Below are 26,709 nucleotides of genomic sequence, written 5' to 3' on the forward strand. Positions count from 1 at the left end.
AAAATGCTCAGACATTCTGAAAAGTAATCACAAACAAAAACGTAGATAAACAGGAAGGATAAGTCTACATTCCCCTGAGATACTACTTGGTGGGAGCACCTTTTCCATTAATTACGGCCATATTTTCATTAGGATAGGTCTGTACCAATGTAGCATACTTAGATTTGACATTATTTGGCCATTCCTACTTATAGAACTGTTCAAGCTCTGTCAGATTGTGAGGGGTCTGTTGATGGACTGCAACCTTCAAGTCATTTCACAGCTCTTCAGTTGGATTGAGGTCAAGGCTGGGTCACTCGAGGACATTTACCGTTCTGGGGTGAGTTTCCCGAAAGCATCGTAGCGCTAAGAACATCGTAAACTTGCTCTTAAGATCGATCGTTAATTTACGAGTATTTCCCAAAACCTATCATAACTAAAGTAGAACGTTAAATCTTTCGTAATCTACGTGCTCCCCGACCCACTCGTTAATCACTACGTGCTTCTTAAACTGGCTACCTCTTGCGCCAACCTTAGCGACAGAGATCGCCAGACAGAGCACATTCAATTCACGTCATGGGAATTCTCTGGAAATATAGAATACTAAGATTTTATATTAAGGATTTTGATATTTTGTTGTACTATGTAAGAAGAAATTCGAAAAAAGAACATTTATTTATACAGTAATGAATTTATTAGTCATCTTGGGTAAATTTCATATTCATAAGTCAAATGTTTTAATAATACTCCCTCTTTTAGTACTTTTGGGGTGGGGTTTAAATTGTATTTAAATTCCATATAGAACGTGAAACATGTAACATGTATTACAATGTAGCGCCACGCAGGGCGGGCTGAGAACAGCACCTGGGGACTACCGGACTGTATATAGTGGGACGGAGGCTGAGATACAGTCTCTTACCTTCGTGTGTGTGTATGTTAGTGTAGGTGCAGCGCTGTAACCCCTGTCCCTGTGTGTGTACCTTTCCTGATTCGAGTTAATAAATGTGTTGTTCAACCCATTCCCAGAGTCCCACGCTTGCTCCATTCCGTACCGAAACCCACGGTCTATACAATATTTAAAGTTCGAATACCGTTTTATGTTCTGTCTTGATTGTTGACAGTAAAGCTTAGACCTACTTGTTTTTAAATTTGATTATAGGTCCTGTATTTGTTGCGTGACATGTGCCAAGCTTAGTAGTTAATTTTTCCAGATGTCATGTTGATAAGACCAATTAAAACGGAGTTCCAACACACCCAACAACTTTAAATAACAACAGTATTTTCTCATGAAACACTGTGATTCTTAACGATGGCAGCGTAACAAAAAATATTGCTTTAAATCAAAGACGTTGTACAGGATGCATACACTGTCCACGCAGTTAAACTTGGTTTTCTTTTACGGCATGTCAGTCATTTATTTTCTTTTCTCTTAGAAACAATAAGTGTCCTATTTTGTGCCTATTTATACGCTTTCACTTAAATGGTTGTTAAATTATGATGTCATGTTTACTTCATATTCCTTTTCACAACTTTATTTCATCCCACTGAAGGACCAAAACTGACACCATATAATGAAAGTATTGTCAATCGATTGTTTGTCAATCGACTTGTGATGCTTTTTGCTAAGCGACTTCAGGGGCGGGGTTAACAAAGAAGTACTTTATACTCGCTCGTAAAATGATCGATTAAGAGGGGTTTTGGGAAATGCACAAAAAAGTAGCACGTACGTTACATACGTACATCGTAAAGTTGCTCGTTAGTCTCTAAGATTAATTGTTTTCGGGAAACTCACCCCTGTTCCTCTGCTGCTTTGGCTGTGCGCTTAGGGTCGTTGTCAGGTTGAACGGTAAACATCCTTCCTAATTTCAGCCTCCTTGCAGAGGGCATCAGGTTTTCTTTAAGAATCCATCTTTTCAGCATGGAATAAATCTTTCCCTGTTCCTTTGCAGCCTATGCTAGCTGACGCATCTCCCTATTGGACCTTTTAATATCTATGTCTTTCTCTGTGCCTTTCCACAACTTTATCCCTGCAGTCTTTGATAGCTCCTTGTTACCCATAATCCACAACTATATCCCTGCAGTCTTTGATAGCTCCTTGTTACCCATAGTTGAGTCTTTACTTTGAGATGCACTACCCAGCAGAGGACACCTACGGAAACAGTTGATTTTATTCTGAAATCATCAGAGTCACTACAATTGAACACAGGTGGAGGCTAATTAGCTTGCTGTGCGATTTGGAAGGCAATTGGTTTCACCAGAGCTAATTTACAATTGCTATTACTAAGGAGTGAGTATCCAACCCATTTTTCTACATTTTCATTTGTAATTACTTTTCAGAATGCCTGAACAGTTGTTTTCACTTACGTCTTGATTTGATTTCAGGCTGTTAGGCCACAAAATGTGTTACTTCAGAAAGGGAGTGTAGACTTTCTATTGTACTGGACTGTACCTCGATTCAGGTGCGTGGAATTTAAGTAAGTGAATCTCTGTAAACACTATGTTCTGTTATAGTGTCTTTTGATCAGTGTCTGGTCACCACTACAAGGGAACAACAACTGAAAATACAAGCTGAAAAGAGAATGGCGTTTTGTTTGCTTTTTTTAAAACAACACCTGCAGCAGAATTTTTTTGAGTACAGAGACATATTAAAAAGGCCTAATCAAGCAAGAAGTTCAATTACAGATATCAATTAGCCTCAGTGATTAAGATCTCAGCTGGAATGAAAATAAGAAGACAGAGGGGTGGTTCAGGGTTAGGATCGAGAAGAACAAGCTACAGCTTTATATACAGTATCTTTGGATACATGTATACTGTCTGATTTTTTATTGGCATTTAAAATTAAATGCTCTGCAAAAAAATGTAATTCAAATAACATTAGAACACTTTAATACCAAGTACAGCCAGGAACTGACTTTCACAAAGTGGAAGACTGTGAGACAAAACGTTAGAAATTTACATCAAGAAGAATAAAAAAGAGGAAAGAATAAAAAATTGGTATTCCAAGCACTGACTACTGCAGGCTTAGTTATTAAAAAAAGAAAGGTAAAAAGTAAAATATTTTACTCCCCGTTTTCCTGGATCTGGGAGATAATGTGAAATATCTATAAATACTGCTATGGATGTCCCTTAAAAGCAAAGCAGGCAATGGACCTACTTTGTAGGAAAACAAGCACAATGATTTCTGATGGAGGCTACCAATTTGTACATCTAATAATCAAATTTACTCTAAAACAAATGCAATAAGTTACGTAGCCTACATAATGTGAACATTATGTCTACTGTATGTCTAAATGTAGACAATGCTGCTAAGTTCTGTGGCAACACTCTCTATTTAAGAATCTGATTAGTCTTAAACTGAAGCACTTTCAAAGAGGGGACTGAAGTTCAGATTAAAAATGGTGAGGCAGAGATTGAATGGTTTGCTTTAATTCTCCAGGTCCAGTGAAATCCTATTTACTATTCCAAAGGAAAACCAGATGGACAGGAAACCCAACAATCTAATTGCACCGAACATGGGGAAAAGAATTCACAAGCCAGATCATATTAACCTATCCAAAGCTGCAGAAACATTGTGCAACAGAAGATTACAAAAGAAGATACAAAAGGCAATAACATCCTTGTGCTCGGAAACATAGCCTATTCCCAATATCCATTTTGTTCCAATAAAAATGTATTACATGTTCTTACTGTGATAATCTTGTATTTCAATTTTAAACACTGGGATGCAATTCTAACTTTATTATGCTGCAGATTCTCTATGCTGTAGATACTGCAGGAAGGCGAACACTTTTGCTTTTGTCTGCTGGATAACGTGTTTAATGTATGTTTCTGGTAAAGTGATGTGGAATGCATTATTCTGTCACCCCCTCTTCAAGAAATATGACATCTGCAGGAAGTAATTTTTCAACAAGTAACAACGATTATTTTTAGCACAGACTTTATTATGAATAAAGTTACCAAGGTTCTGTAGGAGAAAGGCATGAAACTCAATGATTTTCTGTATCAGAGACATTAATGTCTGCATTATTTATTTCACTTTTGACCTCTCCCTGCCATGTCACTCTTGTGCACACATGCTGTTATCTGCAATAGCTAGCCAGCTGTCTGCTTGTGATGGGTAAGAATGCCTTCATAAGGAATAAGGACCAACAGAGTGGAAAGTCTATTGTTTGAGCAACACCACATCACTACAGGTTTTAGGTAACAATAGCCAAACATCTTTAACCCCATGTTTAGAGAAGTAATGGACCAATGCAATATATTGCAATGAACACTCAATCCAAGACTACAGTTTAAAAACAAGGCATAACATGGATAACTAATTTATATTAACTAATCTATAATATGAATTTAAACCGGCATGATAAATCTGACTCCATTAGAATGTATGTGAAAAAATAATTATTTTTCATTTTTGTCTGAATCCTTTAGTCTAAAATGTTTTGGAAAGTACTGAATGGGTTGTACATGGCTCACAGGACAAAGCAGGAAGAATTCTTATGTCCTTATTTTAGTGGTGGTGTTCTCTCAACAGATAAAAGGAAGGCTCCCTTAAACCATTTTATTTTAATAAAATATTTAACATTGTTCTGATCCATTGCAAAAGCAAACAAAGTGAGTTTAATAGAAACAAGCTGTCTTCTTGGTAAACCTTCCCAATGCACCCAGTAAGATGCAATGATTTCGGCTAATAATTTGACGGCATTTTGTGCTTTAAGAATCTACTGAAATCAATAACCAGAGAACGAGGGCCAGTATTGTCTTAGAAAAGATGCAAGTTTCAACTTCACACAGCAATCTCTTAAATTGCTTTGTTACAACATTTTCTACTATATTTCATTAAGATACCTGTAGTTTACGTTACAGTTTACAAGATGTAAATCATTCAAAATAATACATTTATGTAAAATGATTAAAACAAATTATTGCTTCTGCAGGGTGATTCCTAAACTAGGAAAGAATGGCTGAACTGGCCCAAACCGTGACAAAGCAGACTCTCTATCTTTTAATGTTTTTAAAGGTCCAAGCTTGAATGAGAGATTCTAGTGCAATTATGTGATTAGAATACTATATAATAACAATAAAGAGAGAGAGAAAAACACATGAAATGAGGGATTGAGGAAGAGAAATCAATCATGTGCATATTTTCAGACCCAGGCGTTTAGAAAGGTAGGAAACTAATGAACAACACCCACTTTTGAAATACACCATATATTGAACTTCAAAATACTGTATATTGAAATATAACCCATATATTGAAATTCAGAGCCAGGGGTGTTTTCAAAAGCTGCCCTTCCTGATAAACAGACAGGCTGCAGACAGCATAAACCGTGTGTGTAATGTGGCCCTGGAGGAGATTGTTCTGGGTGACATGGCAGCTCCTCACCTGTTATCTGATTTTAACCACAAAATAAATGTAATTGTCTTTATTGTTTCAGTCTGACTGCAAGCTGCTGTGCAATACAGAGCTTGTTAAGCGTCACTCTTCTTTTCCGAACACTTCACCAGAACAAACATCAGCAAAGTCAACAAATATATTTGGCCTGCAACAGTCAGGGCTCCTTCTGAAACATGTTCTATCATGAATATGCTTTTTTAACTCTGACCTGCTTGGGTGGCTATTAGGCAGCAGACAATTTAATGGCACAAGAAATTTAAATCTTACATTTTTGCCACAGACTGCTAGGAGGCGTCTACGTACGGCATAATCAAATGCGAATCATGGTGTGGAGGAACCTAAGATGATTATAAAATGTGCACTGCTTCATCACAAGCAGAAAGTCAATGCCTAAAAAGAGAAGTGTCCAATTCTGATCCTGAAGCAGTTTTTTTCATGTGCCTTAAGCTGCTTGGAAGCTATGGGGAGAAGTTCAATGGAACCAATTAAGCATTAGCAAGACCTATTTAACCCTTTCATGGAAAATTCCAAATTCCTAATTGCATTAGGAAAATGTCCGGATTGTAGATCTTCAAACACAGTTAAACACAGGAAAGTAGATGGAAAAAATCTAATCAATAAAGACTGATTTTTTTTCTTTTCTCCATAATGAAGAACAAATAGTATATTTAGAGCATAAAATGTAAGTTGCATGTTGGGGGTAAAGCTTGGTGGTCCAAATTACCTGGCATGGCTGTTATGTTGCAAAGCAGGCAGAGACTCTATGAATGTGTTTGCCACAGACCTGCTGTTTATTGTGCATTTTACAGAACAGCTGTGGGTAGACAGTGAGCCATCAAGACCCCTTTGTGCTGTAACGCGGTATCCCCACGTTACCGCAGCATTTGTCATATGACCTAACACTGCGTGCAGACATGACAATAGCCTGGTCACTACATATTCAGGTATATTCTAATGACAGGAATGGCTTTCTGTTTGAAAGGCACATGAAACAGTTCACAAACAAGAAATATCACAATTTTATAACAAAATATGTACTCAGTGTTATTCTGCCAGGGTGCTACACATGATATTTGGAGACTACAATCAACAAAAATGTCTGGCTCTGTTCCCAGAAGGCAAATATTAATATCAATCTGGTAATTATGTTAATCACTAATCAATGCATTTCGGCTGATAAGAACCAGAAAAGACACTGTTAATTATAGATTTTTTGGAACTTACAAGTTGCTCTGATTTTACACAGAACAGCTGGATGGTCTTTGCTGCATTTTTTGCCACTGCTAAAGTCAGGTTTGGATCAACCGCTGCCACATTCAGCTCACTGAAGAAGAAAAATGAAAAGAAATAGGGTTTACCAACAAAATATCCTTTAAAAAACTCAGAGGAAACATAACCATTAAGATCTTCATGGAAACAAGACAATCTAAGCACGGTGGTAAAGAAAGAGAAGTAAATTTCACTTCTTCATTTGCAGGTACGTGCCCACCATCATTAAACTAACATTTTACTTACAAATACTCACTAAACGAGTGTTACATATTCATACTTATTTTTGTCAGACAATTGAATTAATATGCTAATATGAGCTCCAAGCATGTAGCCTTTTCTTACATTTTCATTTTTCTCTCTTCTGGGCTCTTATTTTCTTAACTATCTTAAAAGGAACCGTAAGGGTATTAGACTAGTTATGGTGTACAATAATATTTTGAATATATTATTTGTAAAAATAATGTTAATTCACAAACTTTAACATTTTCTACAATTAAATGTTTTATTTTGACTATGAGCACAATGTATGCACAGTATCAATATCACCAGTATCACTAATAGCAGAAACATACCTAAACTGGTTTGTATTCAGTTACAAGCACTTGGAATGAATTCGAGACCTTTACATGGATTTTTATGTGAATTCACAAGTTTTTGCCTACAAGCAGAAATTTTGGATCCAATTGTGCTTGTACAGCAAGAGAAGAGTACATAGTAAATCATTCCACAATTCAAGAAAGGACAAGAAATGTTTCTGTGATTTTTTTCACTTTTGATCCCTAACTGTTTTCTAATCAATGAAGTTTTACAGTGGTCCTATTGTACTGGAGCAAAAACTAATTGCCCCTTGTATACCACCACTAGGAGAATCAACTGACAGCCAATAAAGCACACTACTGTTTTCTATAAACTAAAATGTCCTAAAATGGACCTAAGAAGTACCCTTTAAGTCAAAACTACGCTCTGATTCAACCTTCATTACGTTCATGGTAATGAGTACAGTGTGTTCCTCAAGACACAACAGCAGCCCCATTATCACACATCGGTGCAGTACCTTGCTATGGTTTTAATGATGCTCTCCAGCTCATCAGTGGAAGGAGGGTTGCGTCCCCCTGGAGGGAAAACCAGGTTGATGGGATCAAAGAGCCGGGACAGCGACTTGGACAGATAGGCGGCTTCATAAGGCTGAAGGGAGTCCTTCAGTGCTTTCTCTGGACTTGAAACAGAAAAACATCTTGTTACTACTGAAAGGGATGGGCGACAGGGGAGTGACATTGCATAGATCCTCATTAAAAGTCATAAAGAGGCCTCCATGTTGGAGGTGTTGTACAGAAAATTGTAACTCACAGGATATGTGCCAGGATATTGTCAATCTTACATCAGCAGGCAATACTGCTTTTTACCATTTCTTTCAAAGTACAATCATAACTGACATGACAATGAGAACTGATGACTGGAATGTGAGGAGTGAAAAGTTAAAGTATGCATATAGAGTAGATTGCAAGACAAAGTTAGAGAATATATAGAAATATTGAGAACTAAATATTGTAATCTTTGTCATGTTACAAGAAATGGAGAAACTACAGCCACTATACGTGGTGGACATGGAATTTCTTAGGCAAATCACCCAAAAGCTCCTTCCCATTTGGAACATGTACTGCCAGTATTCTTAGGTTTAATATGAAAGAATGTTATTACATTATAAGAGTAATAATTCGCCAAATGAAGGGAATCTTGTAGTTTTCTCTCTTTTACTTGCTTCAATCACACCCTTATATGCTGCCAGTTCTGTATCTAGCATTCCAGCTCCAGTCAACTTCTATATTCTTTCAGTGTCTGATAGCAAAAACAAATGTAGATATACTTTGGTATCGTGTATATAAAAGTATTTATATTTTAAAAACATATTTTCAAGTGAAATTTCACTGTGCAGTGGTTATTAGAACTGTTAATAACTGTTAACCAGAGCAAACAAGTATAAGGAGGGTGGTCTACTGCATATTACAGTTGTATTAATGGATTATTTCTGTTTTTAAAGTACTTACCTGCCAAAAACAAAATATCCTATCATTCAATCATATCACCTTCCTTCAGCACTTATGTGGTTAAGCTAGAGCATTAGCTGAGAGACTAGATCACTTCTGGTTCATATCTAAGGCAGAGTCACAACTTTGCCAGACCCCAGGAGTTTTTCCTCAAACCCCTGAAAACATTCTAGCATCCTGTGTGTTAGAGTTCTGCCGCACGTTCAAGCATGCAGAAGGACGTCGTGCTGCAGGAGATGTGGTTGTGCCACAGCCACAGGTTGTTATTGATGTCATTAAATGGGTGGGTGAGATTTTGTGTTACAGAAGATAATTCACGGTAAAGCAACAACTATCAAAATAAAGAATGCAAAAAGGGAAGGGGAGAAACAGCAAATTGATTTTATTTTATTTTCATGCTCAGATCTATTCTGTTTTTCCCTTACATGCTCCCACTAGGGAACCTCATCATGAAACAGAATGTAAACTTTCACTGTTATTTGTCTTTCACAGCTGTATTTGTCTACGAAACCACATGACTCCTCAGCCACAATCTATCCTCCTGGCCTGCTGAAATTAAAAACTGGATGACTAGTATGACTAGTTTGTTAAGTGAAATTCATACATAATGGTGGAGTTTTTTCTAATAGGAAAGATAAACCTTGGAGTATCACAATAGTTGAAACACAAACAGCAACTGTACAGTCTCAGCCTCAATATGTATTTCAGGAGTACTGTTTGATTAAGTCCTCTTGTTTAATTTACACATAAAAAACATGTCTAGAAATATTTCCAAGACAGGGTAATTTCATTCAATACAAAACTCTTAAAGTCATATATAAATTTGTTACATCTAGAGTGAATTATATTAATGGGTAATTGTCTGATCTGCTCAACTGCATTATATCCAGACTTCAGACTGTCCAAAATGCTGCTGAACACGAACGTCACTAAACAAAAACATCAATTCAAGTGCATATATATATATCGTTCAGCATTTTAAACTGGTTACGAGTTTCTTATAGTTAAGACTTTAAAGCACAGCTTTTGTCCTGTAAAGCACTAAAAGGTCTAGTTCTATTTAAGTGAACTGCTCACAGCATACACATCATGCAGAGCACTTGAGTGCAAAGCCAGCAGTTACCTAGTATTACCCAGAATCTCCAAATAAGTATTGGCAACAGAGCTTATAGTTACAGGGCTCTTAAAGTGCGGAACAACCTCCCAAAACATGTAATAGAAGCCCCAGTGCTCTCAGTCTTTCAATCAAGGATCAAGACCTCTTTCCTTTAGTCTCCGGTTTTCTTAGCCTATAATCTAATGGGTCCGCCAGTGTTCAGGGAGTGTTATACAATATTATTCAACTGAAAACACAATCTTCCATCCTGTTACTATAACACACTTTTCTTATCTTTATTTTTCTGCTGCCTTTGCTGCAATCTGATGCAGTTTGATGCATTTTTGTCCACATGTCCACATTTTTTATTGTGGACAAATGTGTCTAATGTAAGTTCTGTATGCAGTGTGCATAGTGACCAGCGAGGAAGGAAATATTAAAAGCTCAATGTACTATTTTTTAATCAATTTAACTCTAAACAATAAAAATAATCGAAATATTTGATTTCTCATATCTCTACTTTTGATGGCTGGGGTCTTTTAAACATTTTTTTTTCGCATTCATTTTACGCTTAGACTCAGTCATTAGATTTCAAGTGTAAAAAAGGACATAAATGCATTTAAATTCCAGTTTGTATTTAGCCACTCAAATCACAATAAAACTGCCCATAAAGTCATACAAAGAGATCTTTTATCAAATTAAAAGTCAAATTAAGAGGAGTTCTCAAGTCTTTTTTAATAGAACCTGTAGTACTTAATATTTGAAAAAACTATTCTTTATATTTCAGAAATGTATTACAGTTATAAATTATTGCACTGATTAATGAAATGATTGTCTTTCTAGCATAAAAACTCTTAAAGATGTGTGCAAGTAAAATGAAATGGTAGAGATCTATAATGATAATAGTAATAATAATAATAATAATAAAAATATTTAAAGCCTTGCTTTCTTTTGATATAACAATTTCAGTACCATTTCAAATCCAAAACAATAACAGATATACCATAAATAATTATCGTAGTTGCCTGCAATACTATGTATGCAATGATCTTCAAAAATGTATGGTTTAATGGAAAGTGTTATTTAGGTTTTGCTGGCATGTGTCACTACATAATGACTTATTGTAAGTTTAAATTGTAACATAAGATTGTAATTAAGTATGTGCAGGGATTTGTGTCCTCTATATGTCCCTTACATACAAGATAGAGCTGAAATGACCAAGAGACAATTTGAATAGAAAACCAGTTTACATGCAATTTAAATTTAAGACAACAAAGCCAAAAGATGCTTTACAAATGCATCACTGCTAATAAAACAATTTAAATGTCTTGAATCACAGAATATCGATGCTAAGTCTACTGATTTCTTTCCTGTCTCTTTTGATAGAATTTACCAGCGAATCCATTGCTGTAGCCATTTCATAAATATAATTACTGATACATACATCTTTTGGCTTGACATGTATTGATTGTTTGTTGTTCTCCCGTAATAAGAATATGCGGGGAAAAAATTGTTTGCTGGAGATCGTAATTTCACATGGCAGGGGTTTCTGTTACTAATATTTCACACAAAAATTCCACCATGTTCAGAACAATTACATTTTATGCCTAGAGAATAACTCATTTCATGCAATCAACAGGCATGAAAGTGATCATTACAAGTACCTACACAATCACTGTTGTAGGGGTCAAGAGCAATATAGAAATTTTATATTTTATATACTGTTCACTGGTATTACACATAGTGAGGCCCAGCATGTTTACCAAAACTCTTAGGATATATGCATTGTCTTTAAAATTCACAGATATGCAACTCTAGATCTAAGATGAACATTAGGATAAAGCTAGGTTTATTCCCGAGTTGAGATGAGTCACCATTTCATCATTTGCAAACAGGTTTGCATTACACTTACTCCATTTTATAATTTACTGATTACTTTTTACAGTTTACTAAGTACAACATAACAGTTTCCAATACCTTCTATAAAGTGATATATATTCCATTAGCTCCAACACAAACAGACTATGAGGCATGCACAGGCTGTGTCTATGACACGCTGAAAAGGAGCTTCCAGTTCAACTACATTATACAGCAGTTGTTGACAGTGACATACTGTGCAAGCCTAATCAACTTGTCCCACAGGTGGAAGTAAAATAAATTGTGACTTCTGACAAGCTTTATCATATTGACCAATTAAAAGAAATACCTTTTATTTGGTATTGCTGAAATAATCTGTGGGACAAATAATAATACCTTTAAGAAGAGGAGGATTTCAGAATTTATGCTACCACCACAAAAATAAGATTTTCCTACATGACCTCAACAAACATTGTGTTCTTTCCTATTTACAAATGGTCTACTAACCACAAATGAGAACTGACTACTACTGACTACTGACTACAAGTGAGAACTCATAGTAAAAGAATTTCAAAACTGTAGAAAGTTTGACTATATGAATGTGTGTACCTCAATCAGTAAAAGTGGTTGTTAGAAGTGCAGATTAAACACGTTCAAGGCTGGTTTGGCTTTAGCTGTAAGGGTTTTCTGGACAGCTGAACAGCAGTGAGCCCTGCGGTTTGATCAGCACTTACAGTGAGCTTACCTTGCTCTTTCAGTGCTAACCCTACCATGGGGAACAGTGTGGTCAGCAATGTAAAAAAATGGTTGAGACAAGCAATTATCTGCTAGATAATGAGCTTCAAAGAAAGGCATACATGTACTTTAAAGAAAATAAGTAGAGTTGAGTGACAATTAGCAATTCCAAATTGGGGAATTGGGGAAAAAACAGAATTAATGATTCCATCCATCCACCTTCTATAACCACCTATAATTATTGGATATACTGTATAAAGTAATGTCCAATAGGGTGTTTTTGTGAATTAGAGCCTTAGGCAGGATACACCCTAGCCAAGATGCAAGTCGATCTCAAGTTACTCACCTACTGTAGATATACATCTGAGGAGCAATTTTACAGATGTCAATTAGCCAAGACAGCATGTTAGCAAAGGAAGATGAAAGCAGACTAATTTTTCAAAAACGAAAGGCAATCTCAGTCTCTCACCTCCAGTTTCTGTCTATCCAGTCTAAATGAACATGTAAGTGTATGTGGATTACACCGTTTTTAACTTCCTTTTATTGGACACTTGGAGGACAGAAGAATCGATTTCACAACCTGACGTTCTTCAGATTTCAGAAATGTGGCTTTAGTCTGGCTGTATGCGCGGTACGATTAAAGTTGAAAACAAAGGCATTTAATTCACAAGCCAGTTTCTGTGAACACTGTGTGACACACATCCCTCTGTATCACACATATAACATGCTATATTCTATATTTATAAATAAGCCTTTTAGTTATGACACCTACTGTCTATACACCAGCAATGCAAGCTGCAGGCCGTGTGATTTGCAGTAGGCAATGCTTAGCATTATTTATTTGCAACTTAACCTGGTTTCTTTGCTTAAATGTTGCTACTCTCAGCAATTCACAACAGTCTGACAAATCTTTAGAAGTGCAGTAAGCATTCCAGGAATATCCAGCCACATCCTTGTCTCTACAAAGGCTTTGAAGCTGCAGCTCTATCTTTTCTTGCAGACTTCCACAGGCCACCTGTTAATTAATTCCTTTGATGTGGGGAGTTCGGAGGTGGAACCTTGTGATGGCCAGTAAATTATTACACTTGGCCGTTCAAACAAGGAGTCCTCTCTTTTTGCTGTTATTAACTATTCAGCATGCCGGCTTTCATATGCTCAGCAATAATAATGCAAGGTGATTTTTCTTGGAATTTCTTTTGCTCACATGATGATGAGTAATTATGGATGCTCAAAAATTATATTTTAACTTTTTGCTAGGAATCATGGTGGCTGGCTTTCTATGAGCTTTCCCTTTTCCCTCGTTCAGGATCCTGGTCTTAAAGAATTAGCAGCTACATCTTCCTAACCACTCAGCTTGGCTTGTCCCAGATTTCTACAAACATCTGTGGTCTAAATACATTCTGGTTCCAAAAGCTGCCTCCTGCCTTCTGACAAAGAGGAGCATACAGTAGCTGGTGAAATGATCGTAATAAAACCCATATCTACTGCTTCCTTTTGAAACAGACTTCTAATGTCACCACGGGTGGTTTATACATCATTTTCTACTATTGAGAATTGTCTATCCTTTTGCTTAGAATTACAGGTGTTTCTATCAACTGTATTGGAACCTCTGTGTCAAAAATACACATTTCCTAAACACCTAAAATGTAATCACTTGGTTGGTATTTTTATGCTTTCTTGTTGATTGATTTATTTTTTAAAGTAATCTTTAGTTGTCCAATAACAGAATATGGTTAACAACTGGTTCTCTCAGCCATATGTGTAAGAATGTAAACCCTATCAATTTACAGTGTGTCCCAAGTGAACAGCTGCCACAGCAAACCCACTGTATACTACTGGGAATGTGGGTGCCCTGCAGACAAATCCTTTATTGAGCCAGGCTCTGTCTTTAGACTTCAGGTTCAGATGGCTTTTGCATGGCAGAGTGACAGGGATTTGAAAGCTTGTGTTTTTCATACCTCTGGCTGCCTGCCAGTCTTAATGCATTTGTTATTTATAAAGAATTCCCACTGATTGCACCTTCCATTACAGGAGAGTATAGAATAGACTTCATGAACAGAGGTATCCTGAGCTTTCAATTTAGTTAATAATTAATTCAGGCATCTAAGTTCTAAGAATACAGCGTTTCCAATCTTATTTTCTAAAATTTAATTGTTACCGTATGATGGACAGAAAACAGTGATTTTCAGAAATCTGTTGTCAGGTAAATCATATTTATTGCCAAAGAAACATGTTTGTCGCTAGGTATTTTTTCATTTTTGAAGGACTTCATGCTGGCAGCTCCCACAGGCATGGGTTTATGTTTGGCATGCTGGAGGGTAAATGAGTCAGGGGGAATAGTAAGGCATTCTATAGTCAATACTGAGGCTTGAAGGTTATCTTCCTGCCTAATGGCATTCATTCTGTTTCCATTAAAGTTCTCCTTTTGACATGGAAGGAAAATGTGCTGTGTGAAAAAGGCCTGGTTGTTTATGCATCTTACGCATGTTTGAAAAAGATGACAGAAACCACCCATTTAATGAGATTCAGCTCTGACTGAATCTCATAATTAGAATGTCAAGCCTTAAGTACTTTACTACAAGTTTTAAAATGCTTCAGCTGCAGTCTCCAGTAAACAGAACAAAGATTTCTGGGTTGTTTAATGACATCTAATCTGCTCATCTAAGCACTGCAGACATCCTGCACTGGGGATGAAATTGAAGTGATTTCATCTTCTGTTCAACATTAGGCAGATAGGATTTGTACTGTAGCTGCAAATCCTCGAAAGTATTACATCAATAAACGAATACGTCAATAAAGTCACTCTTATGAGACTAGGTACAACCACATGGGTGATGTTAGAGGGTAGTACTCTATCCTCTGGTCTTTGAGGGTTAATAATTACGTGCTTTATATGAGGTATTTAATGAGTTACCAACATCAGGAGAAACCTGCTGCTTTGATACATTCATTCTATGCAGAGGACAATAACTACAGTATGTATACTGCTATCAAAATTATTAGACATTTCAAAAGTTCTACTGTTTTCAATATGTTTTTCTTTCTCTATGCAGAAACAAATATCTAAAGGGATCTTCTATTGACATTTTAGACATTTAGTTTTAAGCCGATAGTTAAGCCACACAGATTTGTATACCATTAAATACAAAATAGACTTGATGGAAGTGTAGAGAGAAACAAATGGTGCAAAAAGATGAGGAATAATTGACAATAGACTGACCAACTATTACAACATGTAATAGATAAGTTATATACTGTATGGGCTGATCATGAATGGATTACTTTCTGTTGTCGTTATCAAATTTTTGAAGATTGAAGGCTTGCTAAACGACAAGCTTGGTTTCTTCTTACCCAAATTAATCTTTAAGAAAAAGTTGCTTTAATAGCCCTATTGGAGGGCATAGACTTTTACCAGTAACAAGTACAGAAGCTCAAGTACAGAACCATCTACAGACAGGATTACAGGATTGGCTTTACAAAGTTGATGGGGGGGGTGCCAATAAGCATGACTTCAGTCTTCAGTCAGAGTTAACATAAAGGAAATTTTGAGTCATCCAAGTTTTTATGTCAGAGATGAAATTAGATAGAATAGAGACAGCCACATCAGTGTCAGGTTTTGTATGGATGTATATTTGAGTATCATCAGTGTAGAAATGATAGCTGAGGCCATGTGGAATCTTAAGAAGCTGACCAAGTGAAAACATAGTAGTTCAGGTGGGTAGCTGCGTCAGCATGCGTAGGCTGCAAAGGAACAAGTAATAGGTTTATTCCATGCTGAAAAAAAGAAGAAAGAGAACACAACGTTTCGGCCGTGGAGCCTTCACACCTGAAGATGGCTCCACGGCCGAAACGTTGTGTTCTCTTTCTTCTTTTTTTCAGCATGGAATAAACCTATTACTTGTTCAAGTGAAAACATGTAAACGCTGAAGAGCAAGGGGCCCAGTATTGAGGCCTGAGGAACACCAGACTTAACAGGACCAATTTCAGACCTACAGTATACCCATTAAGAGAGACAAAGTGACAGTGATCAGTGAGGTAAGACTTGAACTATTTAAGCGCAGTGTCAGAAACTCCAAAAACAGTCTCAAGACGAGAAAGTAAGATGTCATGGTCAACAATGTCAAAAGCTGCACTGAGATCAAGAAGGATGAATATAGAAAGAGAACCAGAATCAGAAGCTATTAGAAGATCGTTAGTGACTTTATGCAGGGCAGTTTCTGTGCTGTGAAGTTGATGGAAGCCAGATTGGAGGGGCTGGAAAAGGTTATTTGCCATGAGGTGGTTATGTAAATGAAATGTGACAGCACGTTCTAGAATTTTTTAAAGAAAGGGTAAGTTGGAGATGGGGCGGAAATTGTTTAGATTGTCGAGAGCCATGTTAGGCTTTTTTGGCATGGGGGTAATGGCAGCAGTTTTGAGGACTGTTGGTACAACACCAGTGCTCAAGGATTCATTTATAATATTGAGGACAATGGTACAGAGAGAAGAGAAACAGGACTGAAATAAACTGGTGGAAATGGGATCTAAAATAGATGTGGTGGGTTTCATGTGTGTAACTAGTTTACTGAGGGATGCTGAGTCAAGAAAAGATAAGTTGGAGAGAAGGGAACCAGAAAAGTTGGATAAGGAAGGAGGAGGTATGGAAATTATATGCATAGTGGAGAGAATGTGATGCCGGATGTTGTTGATCTTGGAGGTAAAGAAATCTAAGAATGTGTTGCAAAGTTGCGATGAGGCAGGTAACATGGTGGGGCAGTTTGGCTTTAGCAAGCTGTTGATTGTGGAGAAAAGATGCCTGGGGTTGTTATAGTAATTTTCAATGATGTGACAGAAGTAGGTGGATCTAGCAGACGATTGTAACCTTATATTCAGACAAGTAATCTCTCCAAGCCTGTAATTTGTCGTCTAGGGGGTCAGAGGAAGAGAAACAAGATAAGAAGGACAGAACAGAATTTGCCAACCTTGGCCGATCAATTGATCGCCAGTTGCAGAAATTTACAGAGCATGAGGGGGAAGTGTTAGAAACAGGTAAGTCCAGATTGAAGAGAACAGCTATGCCAGAGAGGCCTAGTTCAAGGGAAGAGCAGTGGGAGACAAAAGTCATTTGCAATGATTAAATCTAGGGTGTGTCCTTTGTTATGTGTAGGGGTACAAACAAACTGAGTAAGATCAAAACATCCCAGTAGAGAAAGGAAGTCTTTAGCCAGACTGGATGACCTGGACTCAATGTGTATATTAAAGTCCCCTAGAATAAGGTTTCTTTTAAACTTAAAGCATAAAAATGAGAGTAAATCAGCAAACTCTCCTAAAAAGGCTTCGCTGGGTGTGGGTGGTCTATAAACTGTGGCAATGATAGTAGATTATGGGATAGAGACATTTAAAACAAGGCACTCAAAAGAAGAGGTTGGAGATATAGTAATAGACTTAAATTGTAAATTTGTAAATAACAATGATGCTCCCACCTCTGCCTGAGAGACGCGGAAGGTCAAACTAACCATACCATTGGAGGGACTAGCTGGTTAAACAGCAGTACATCATTCTATGCCAGGTTTTGGTTAAGCACAGAAAGCCTTTATTTGAAGGATAGGTGCTTGTACATCTCATTGACTTTTAAAAACTTTTGAAACGCAGGGATGTGAATTCATAAAGAAAAGGTAAATTTGAATGAATTAGTATAATGATGCTCTTGTTTCTTCCCACAGTCCAGACATACTGGAAGGTTAATTGTGTTCTGGGAAAACTGGTCCTAGGTAATTGTGTATCATCCACCCATTGCTTGCTGGGATAGGCTCTGGCTCACCTATGACCCTCTATTGGATCATTTAGAAAATGGTATTTTAATTGCCTGTTTAATGAGCAACATTCACTTATTTGCAAGTGTATATCACTAAAACCTGGTGCTACTGTTTACAGAGTTATAAATAGCAATAGGCATTAATACATCACAGGGTTATAAAAATTGAGATTATTATTAGGGCTGCTGAAATGATCTCATAATAATAAAAATAACTTTTTAATGATAGTATGGACAAAATTCATTTAACATCTGTTGAGGAGGAACTTCAAATTTATACCTAACCTTCTACATCTCTAATATTCAAAACAAATGAAAACTCATTCATAATACCACACCAAAAATGGTTTATGACCTTGAGCTACAGTATATAGTGCTCTGTGTTAAATAGTCAGTTATGCTAGCCAGTAGTATGATGAGAGGGGGATATTTGACCTACAGTAACTGATGTGTTTATGTTGACTCATCGCTTATAGGACCATCTTCCAAGCAGTGTAGGGAAGCAATAAAAAAGACAAAATGTTTGGCTATATGGTCATGAGTGTATAATTCAAGTCAAGGGGGGAAATATTAAACTTATACAATGCACTAGTTAGGCCTCATTTAGAATATTGTATACTATTTTGGTCATGACGTTACAAAAAATATATTGCTACTCAGGATTCAGTCAAGAGAAGAACAACCAGGAACTAATTCGTCTCAGAGAAAATACACGGAGATTTGATACAAGTATTCAAAAGCTTCAAAGACTAAGTGTCAGTGCAGTGGACTTCTTGAAAACGAGTGGTGAAACACGAACTAAGTATACAAGTTGACACTATGTGGAACCACACTTAGAACAGAGAATAGGAAGCAGTTTTTTACTCAAAGTTTTGTGTTATTATACGGTAGCATGGAAAAAGCTACCTAACCATACCTAAGCTATCTAGCCAACATTTTGGTTTCCTTCCTTATTTGTATTTTGCAAAGAAAATTGATGCAACAATGTCTCGTCAAGAATTCAGGGCGTTTAAAAAGAGCTTTAAAAATGTTTCTTTTAAGTTTAAGTTCGGGATCAATAAAGTCTTACCAATCTATCGAACCTTCACTATATTGTTTACTCACTATACTAAAATAAAGAAGGCAAATGCATAAAGTCTATTGTTCGTTGGCGGAATACTGTTGTTACTTTATAAAGAACTTCGGTAGTGTTACGTACTGAAATGCCTTGTTGTGCTGAACAGCCAGTTATTCATAATTAAGTACATTTTTACTATTGTATTTAAATTAACATACAAAATAAAAGGCTTAAATCCTGCTCTGTTTTTGACAAAATGAGAGGGGAACTAATTCTGTAAAATGCAAAACATTAACAAAACTATAACGTTACTAACGCTAAAATTCAGAAAGCAACACAAAAACAAAATTTAACAGGTGAGATAAATAACAAATGTAACAGCATGGCAGAATAACTTAAAGGAAATACTACTGTGATTCTGTTATCACTGTCTCATTCCAGTGGCATCAGATGCAAGTTACCAATCTTGGATTGTGGGTTAAGCTTTGACGCTTTTCAACACAATGAGGCTTTTTAGCATGCAAGACTGGCATTTGTACTCCATATGCTCCTAATCACTCCTTCATTACTTTGAATCACAATCTGTGGATTTGCTGGCTGTTCCAAGGATCTGTCGTGATTCAACTGGGCTTAAATGTTCAGCTGCTGTGCTCCTTGCCTGGCTGAACTTCCTTCTACTAAACCTTAGTTTTGCCAAAGCCCTTGATTTTTTTCAGAAAACCTAAATCTTCAAACCATTTTTAAACACTTTTATATTAACAAGGGAGAATAACAAAAATGGGGAAAGGGATGCTCATTAAAGAAGTTCTGAAGACAAAAAAAAATATCTGACCACAACCATCACAGTTTAAGCAGCAGCAAAATATAATCTAGCCGAATATCTTTTCACACGGTCAGTTTCTGCAAATTAATGCATTCAGGTGTGAATTAAAGATTTCAGACTCTACCCAGCCTCACAAAACAATTTTGTTTGGTTGCAATTAGACCCATGTACTAAAGATGAGCCTAAAATTTGCTAGTAATTTGGGAATTGTCACTGTGAAGTTGCTGTAAGTTCTCAGCAGCACAGTCACAAATGAAAGCACAATAGCTGATTTCTCTAAAAAGCACTGTATCACAGGGTACTGCCAAAACACGTACCTGTGGACTATCTAATCATCAGTAACAAAAATGTCTAGTTTTCACCTGGAATCGCTAAGTTTATACTGGGATCACTAAATTTATACTGTTTATACGGTATATTGTTTTTAGAGGTAGAGAAAGTATTGTCCCAGACAGCATCCCCATCAGGACCACCTGATGGATACTGTACATCTTGTTTATCTCTCTTACTACATATAAAGGTAGGGAGGAGACAGACATTAGGCAAGAGAAGAAAGTCATACAGAGAAGAGACTGAACCCCTTGTAGGGAATGGTGAGAGGTTAAAGTGGTGTAACATGGCACATTGCAGAGTGGAATCTGAGAATTCAATACCTTGCTCTTGTGTACATTAAACATCATCATCCTGTCATTAATTTTATTTAATTAAAAAAAAAATTCATTTACTGCTTCTTTATTTTTTGCTAGCCCTCCTAATCTGCCTTGTTAGATATGTGCAAACTTTACTAGATTACTAACTATTCTGGAATCTGAATCTTTGAGATAATCTAAACTAGAGTGAGCTGTGGTCCTAGTACAGACCCCTGTGGTACTCCACTAATTACATCAACTCAATTTGAGTATTCACCCATGATATGTACACTCTGTTTTCTATTTAATAACCAATTCTCAATCCACACACTCACATTTCAAGAATGCCTACCACTTTAAATTTGAAAGCTAATCTTTTACAGGGAACTCCTACAGCCACATCAATATAAGCCTTATTAGAGGTTTAAGGTCATCTGATGAGCTCATGGGCTGCTTTTCCCAATAAACAAAACTAAATAGAATTAGTTTCACATTCTATGTATGGTTTACCATAAGGAAACTAAATGAACTTGAGGAAATTCTTTTTTATAATGGATATCCTACCATTGAATCAAGGTAGTAAAGAGGATCAGTTACTCCAGTCTCTAACCTGGGTCCAGGAGGTATCCAGGAGGTATAATAGGTAAACAGAAAATCATTAATTTCTAAATACATGAAATAATTTAAATCTGATAAGTTAAGCAATTGACGTGTTAAATTAAGTCATTTAGAGGTTTGGAACAAACATTACAATACCCTTCAAACATGAAGGACGAGAGCTCTCTTAATTGAACAAATTGCTTGCTTAATTGACCACTGACTTACAAGTGTTTTTAATCTTCAAAAATAAAAAAAAACAAGTGTGTCAGGGTGACCTATAAGACTAATTGGACTTGGGCTCTGCAAAATCATACAGGATCTGTTTTAATTTAGTTTAGAACATCAAGTATATTCTCTTCACCAATCTACTTAGAACTAAAGGAATCCAAAATTTAATGAAACACAAAGATAACAAATGAAAGAGATGATTTCCTACCAGTTGGATTTAAAGGTATAAGATATGTAATGTACAAGTGCACTTTAAATTTCACAGGGAGTCAATGCAATTTTACTTTTAGTTAGAACAGAATGTGCAGAATTCTGGACAGACCAAACCTAATTTAGAACCTCAGATATCATGATATGTAAGTCTTATTTATAGTGACATAAATAAAATGGATATCTAATAAGTCATAAATATGTTTATATCTAGTCTATACAGTAAATTGTATATCTAGTCTGTAGTCTATAAATTGTATATATATTGTACATTCAGACTTGTGAATTTGTCAACATAAACTTTAGTCTATAGTGTATAGTCATCATAGACTTGGAAAGGGAATCCTGAAGGAAAGCAATTTGACCATTTTATAATAATAGTTGAAACGTTTAACTCTTCAAAAAGTGTTCATTCTAACCACCAACATGCATTCCAGGATATATTTGCAACCTGTAATATAGGGAGACTAGCGGAGAGAATTGGCAGTGCAATGATTGTGAAGGGATTCAAGGCAGGATCAGTAAGCTGCTACAGAAGAAAGTAACAGTCTAAGGTAAACAAGCACAAACACAATGCGGAAGCAAAATCTAAAACCCAGACTGGGATCAAAAACGTAACAAAATTAAAGTTGAAGCCTGGAGCGAGTGAGGGACAAAACCAGAGGTAGCAACTCAAGCAGGGCAGAGACAACTCTGAGGCCAAGGCAAGCTTCAAGACTGAGCAGTGAGTGAACAGACAAGCTGGTTTTAAATAGTGGTCTGAAATGATAATGGGATGCAGGTGTGGCTGATAATTACTGAAGCAGCACAGTGGACAGTAGTCACAAAAAACTTCTGATGTGAGAGAGGTGCACTAGCTCAGAGAGTGGAATGCTGGTGCCAAAAACATCACCAACAGGGTTCGAGACCCACCACCGCACAGCGAGCAGAAAATCATCATTTTAAACCGCGTAATATTACCGTGCCCCACAGCAGCCCACATCTCTTCCATGACCCTCACTGCCACCCAAAAAACCAAAAAGCTTCTGTGGTTTAGGACCAAAATGAAAAAAAAAAACACACAACCACAGGCTCAAAATAACACACTTCAGCTGAACAGTTCAGCAGCAACAGTGTTGTAACTAAAATGGCATTCCAAGAATGGCAATAAAATAGTCGAGTACAGCACAATAATATTCTCCCACCTCAATATATTCAAAAGAATCAGATCCCTTACTTTGCAAGGGAATCTAAACAAATAGTGTAATAACTGGACTGCATGCAGAAGAAACTTCAGCCAGTGAAAAACAAATAACAAAGCAAAATGATAGACCACAAGCCAGACCGTGATTTTATGTAGTTTCAAGACAAATCATTCCCTATCATAAGCAATTATGAACAGATTAAACTGGCCACCATGGATAATCTTCAAAATTGGCCCTAGGTGTGAGTGTGTGTAATGAATTAGTATAATGATGCCCCAGTTTCCTCCTACACTCCAAAGACATATTTGCTGGTTAATTACCTTGTGGGAAAATTGGGCCTAGAGTGACTGTGTGCATGTTTGTGTCTGTGTGTGCCCTCCAATGCACAGGTGTCCCACTGCCAGGGTGTACCCAGCCTTGAGCCTGTTTCTTGCCAGGATAGGCTCCTGTTCTTCCATCATATCCAATTCCTGAATTGAAAGAGACAGAAAATGGACGGATCTATGGAAAATTTTCATCTTGGCCGGATATGGCAAGAAGTACCAAACATCAAGCTGGAAAAGGCATTACTGCATCAATCAGTATGATGAAGATGTTTAAGGTGAAGGTACCATGCCTGGTCTTCTGTGGCAGGGAATCACTATAAATCATATATGCCCTTCCAATTTCAATGGGCCTGGTTATGGTCAACAGTTGTTTCAGTACCCTTTGACGGGCCAACGCAATGCAAGTTAAAACCACAGCTTCTGCTCTCCAGTACAGGATGACAGGATTTAAGCAGAGATATCTCCTTCTCTGGCTGTCTGATGCTGTCACGGTTGTGGAGTTTTTACCTTCAAAATGTCCACCTGCTTATTATCTTAGTCTGCTGATGACAGACCAGCTACAACCCTTTTCTCCAGCTGCTGAGGCATGATCCTCGGAGTGGCTCAGTCAGTTTTAATATTAGCAAAGGCAGTCCCTCAGGCAACACAAACCAAAAAAAAAAACTCAGTAAGCTGGGAGCCAATTCCCTCGACTAATTCCCTTAGTTAGTCAGCACAGGAAAGTGTGGTGTCTGCAGCAGCAAGGAGAGAACCTGTTTCCCCTTAATGTTAGTGGAGGAGGGCTGCTGACGTGTTGCACTGACTCGGGAGCTTGCTTAACAGGGTGCAGCTGCAAAAATACTGACATAATTCTGAAATTTACCTGAAATGTAGAAGAAAATTCCTAATTGTGTTAGAATCTCTTCTTTTTTATTGTGAATGTACTTGCAATGGGAGTGCTGGACTATACACTATACTGTACACTAAACTGACAGGATCCTCATCAGGACCAATGGACTGATGCCCAATGGAGGGATAGTGAAAACAGAGAATGCTGTGGGTGGTTTCTGGTGTTGCCTATTGTTGTACTCAGGTCAAGGCTGATCAATGTACTACAAGGCTAATCAAAGCTCTGCAGCAGAACTACTCCAGACGGTGCCCCAGCTCCTGCCTCTCAAGTAAAGGGACAATTTATAATAGTTAATTCACCTAACTGGTATCCCTTTGGACTGAATGAAGAAAAAAAACAAGAGTTAAAACTCACTTAACATGGGAGGAACTTGCAAATGCCACCCAGTCCAGCACCAGAGGCCAGAATTGAACCGAGGACCTGGAGCTGTGAGGCTGCCAGGCTATTTCCAGTGCCAACAGGCAACCTATGAATATGTCAAGGCTGTTTATTTCAAGATCTTGAGTGCAGATCTTGTAGACTATCAGGAGATGTACATGAATTTAAGGAATAACATTTTAGAGATGATTCATTTATTAGAGAGTCTAATAAGGCTTCTGAGAAAGGGTTAAGAACACAAACTCCAACCGAATCCCTCACTTACTCATAATCCTGCTTCTTGTGCATGAATATGTCCTGTGGGTCCAGGTCTGCTGAGGGCAGCTCAGGTGTGAGTTCGAGGCCTGCGCTCCCAGCCAGAGTGCCCTGAATGCTGTGACTGTACTGCTGCAGTCGTTTCCACAGTTCATTGTAGAGCCTCAGCAGTTTAGGATATTCTCCCTCTAGAGCCTGCTTCAGGAACGTGGAAGCTACAAACGGGAACAAATGGGTTACTGAAAGGCTTGCTGTGACTCTAATTGTTTTTTTAAAGGTTAAAAAATCAAATGCTACAAATTCTGGGATTAAAAATGCTTTATTTACAACTGAAGCACGCGCATCCATCAAACGTAATTTGAAACATAGCCCTGGATTAAATCAATTATTTAAGGCAGTGAGTAGGATACATACTGAACGGCTATTGCTGAACCAATGCCCTGTAGTCTTCAGTTGGTCAGTGATGGTATCAGGCAATACTGCAGAGATAACCCTGCAGCACTTCCTCTTTGACAATCAACAGAAGACAGAGTAAACCCCTAATGTTTCATATAATTAACTTCCATTTCCTGCCCCAGGTAAACTGGAGCAGCTATTCCCCACACTGTCCCTCCCCTGGCCTTCACTGTGTAAAGCAGAGCGGACCCATTATATGCTCTCAAACTGTTGACGCTGTGTATCTGCCATCTATACTCACCTATTTTTATAAGCAAATGTGTGGCAGAATCAACAGCAACTTCAAAATTGATCATTTGAAAATATGTAGATTTATGTTGCACATTACTCATTTTCCACACTGTACAAGGAACTGGAAGGAATGAGGGCAACACTATAAATTGTTATTTGTACTGAACTGCAATAACAGAAAACATCAATTTCGGAGGCAGCTCCAATAAGTGCAAATGTGGAGATGGCATAAAATTTGTGTAAACATGTACTTTTTATTATTTGTTAGATACATATTAAGCATGTACTGTATATGATGTAATAATGAACTATCCTGAGTACTCACTTCAATCATTTGTAAAGGGTAAGTGACCTTCTCTCATGTACTCTATCCCTGGTGTGGCTCACCTATTGTTACTGTACAGCTTACCCGTGTAAACATGGGGCTGTGCCTTTGATCTAAGACTTGATCTATATTTATGAGTTTATAAAGGTGAAGATCTTACTGTGGCAACTGAATATCACATGTGCAGTGAAAGTTGGCTGCTGTCTATCGTTCCTTACATAATCTGTCTTTCAGGATTCAAGATTCAAGAGAATATATTTTCCATAGTGTAATGGCTATAGGCTGTGAGCATGTGTGGAAAGCTCCATTATTAGAGTAGGATCACGGTTTGAAAAAGTAGGAATCTAACACAGAAGGAAAAACAAGGGACAACTCTGGTTGCAGCTAAGCACTGTTATTGCTAAGTATACTCACACTACAACAACAACACAAATCTTTTGCAAGTACACCATAATAAATGCCGGAAATTACTTAAATCTTGTGTTGTCCTTTAATACAGTACCTGACAGTAGGAAACATGCTTAATGTGTCTGGAAATTTCCTTTGTTTCATGCTTCAAAAATTTGATAATTGCACATTTCTTGAACAAATGTTTGATTTCAACACATATCTATCTGAAAAAGCCAAAAGATAAAATATAATAATAACAAAAAAATATGTAAGTGTTCTAAGATTCTGAAGATGTACAACTTGGAGCATAAGCAGCTGCAACAGAAATGATCTCTGCCAGTTCTTTTTCCAGTTAACATCTTAAAAATACAAATACACATACTGTAATACAAAAAAATGAACCTTTGTGCAAAATAAATTTGATAGAATGAACAGGAATATTTTGCCCCAGCTCATTTTGTCATCACCAACAAGACAAGACAAAGCAGGCAAGCTACAGTTAAACCAAGGCTGCTAACATCATAAATAAATCTCATTATCAAATGACTATAA

General features: G+C 37.1%; 1 protein-coding gene across 1 annotated transcript in view; it reads right to left on the minus strand.

The window, feature by feature from the left end:
- cog5 (component of oligomeric golgi complex 5) overlaps positions 1–26,709 on the minus strand; it is a 174,182-nt gene that overhangs the window by 31,784 nt on the left and 115,689 nt on the right. The window contains exons 12-14 of the mRNA XM_088922671.1: positions 24,766–24,970; positions 7,704–7,865; positions 6,602–6,701 (exon numbers count right to left, since the gene is read on the minus strand). Of these exons, the coding sequence (XP_088778797.1) occupies positions 6,602–6,701; positions 7,704–7,865; positions 24,766–24,970 (467 nt within the window). The remainder of the gene's footprint in view (positions 1–6,601; positions 6,702–7,703; positions 7,866–24,765; positions 24,971–26,709) is intronic.

The sequence above is a fragment of the Atractosteus spatula genome, chromosome 8, assembly GCF_055471065.1.
Source record: "Atractosteus spatula isolate fAtrSpa1 chromosome 8, fAtrSpa1.hap1, whole genome shotgun sequence".
Classification (NCBI taxonomy): domain Eukaryota; kingdom Metazoa; phylum Chordata; class Actinopteri; order Semionotiformes; family Lepisosteidae; genus Atractosteus; species Atractosteus spatula.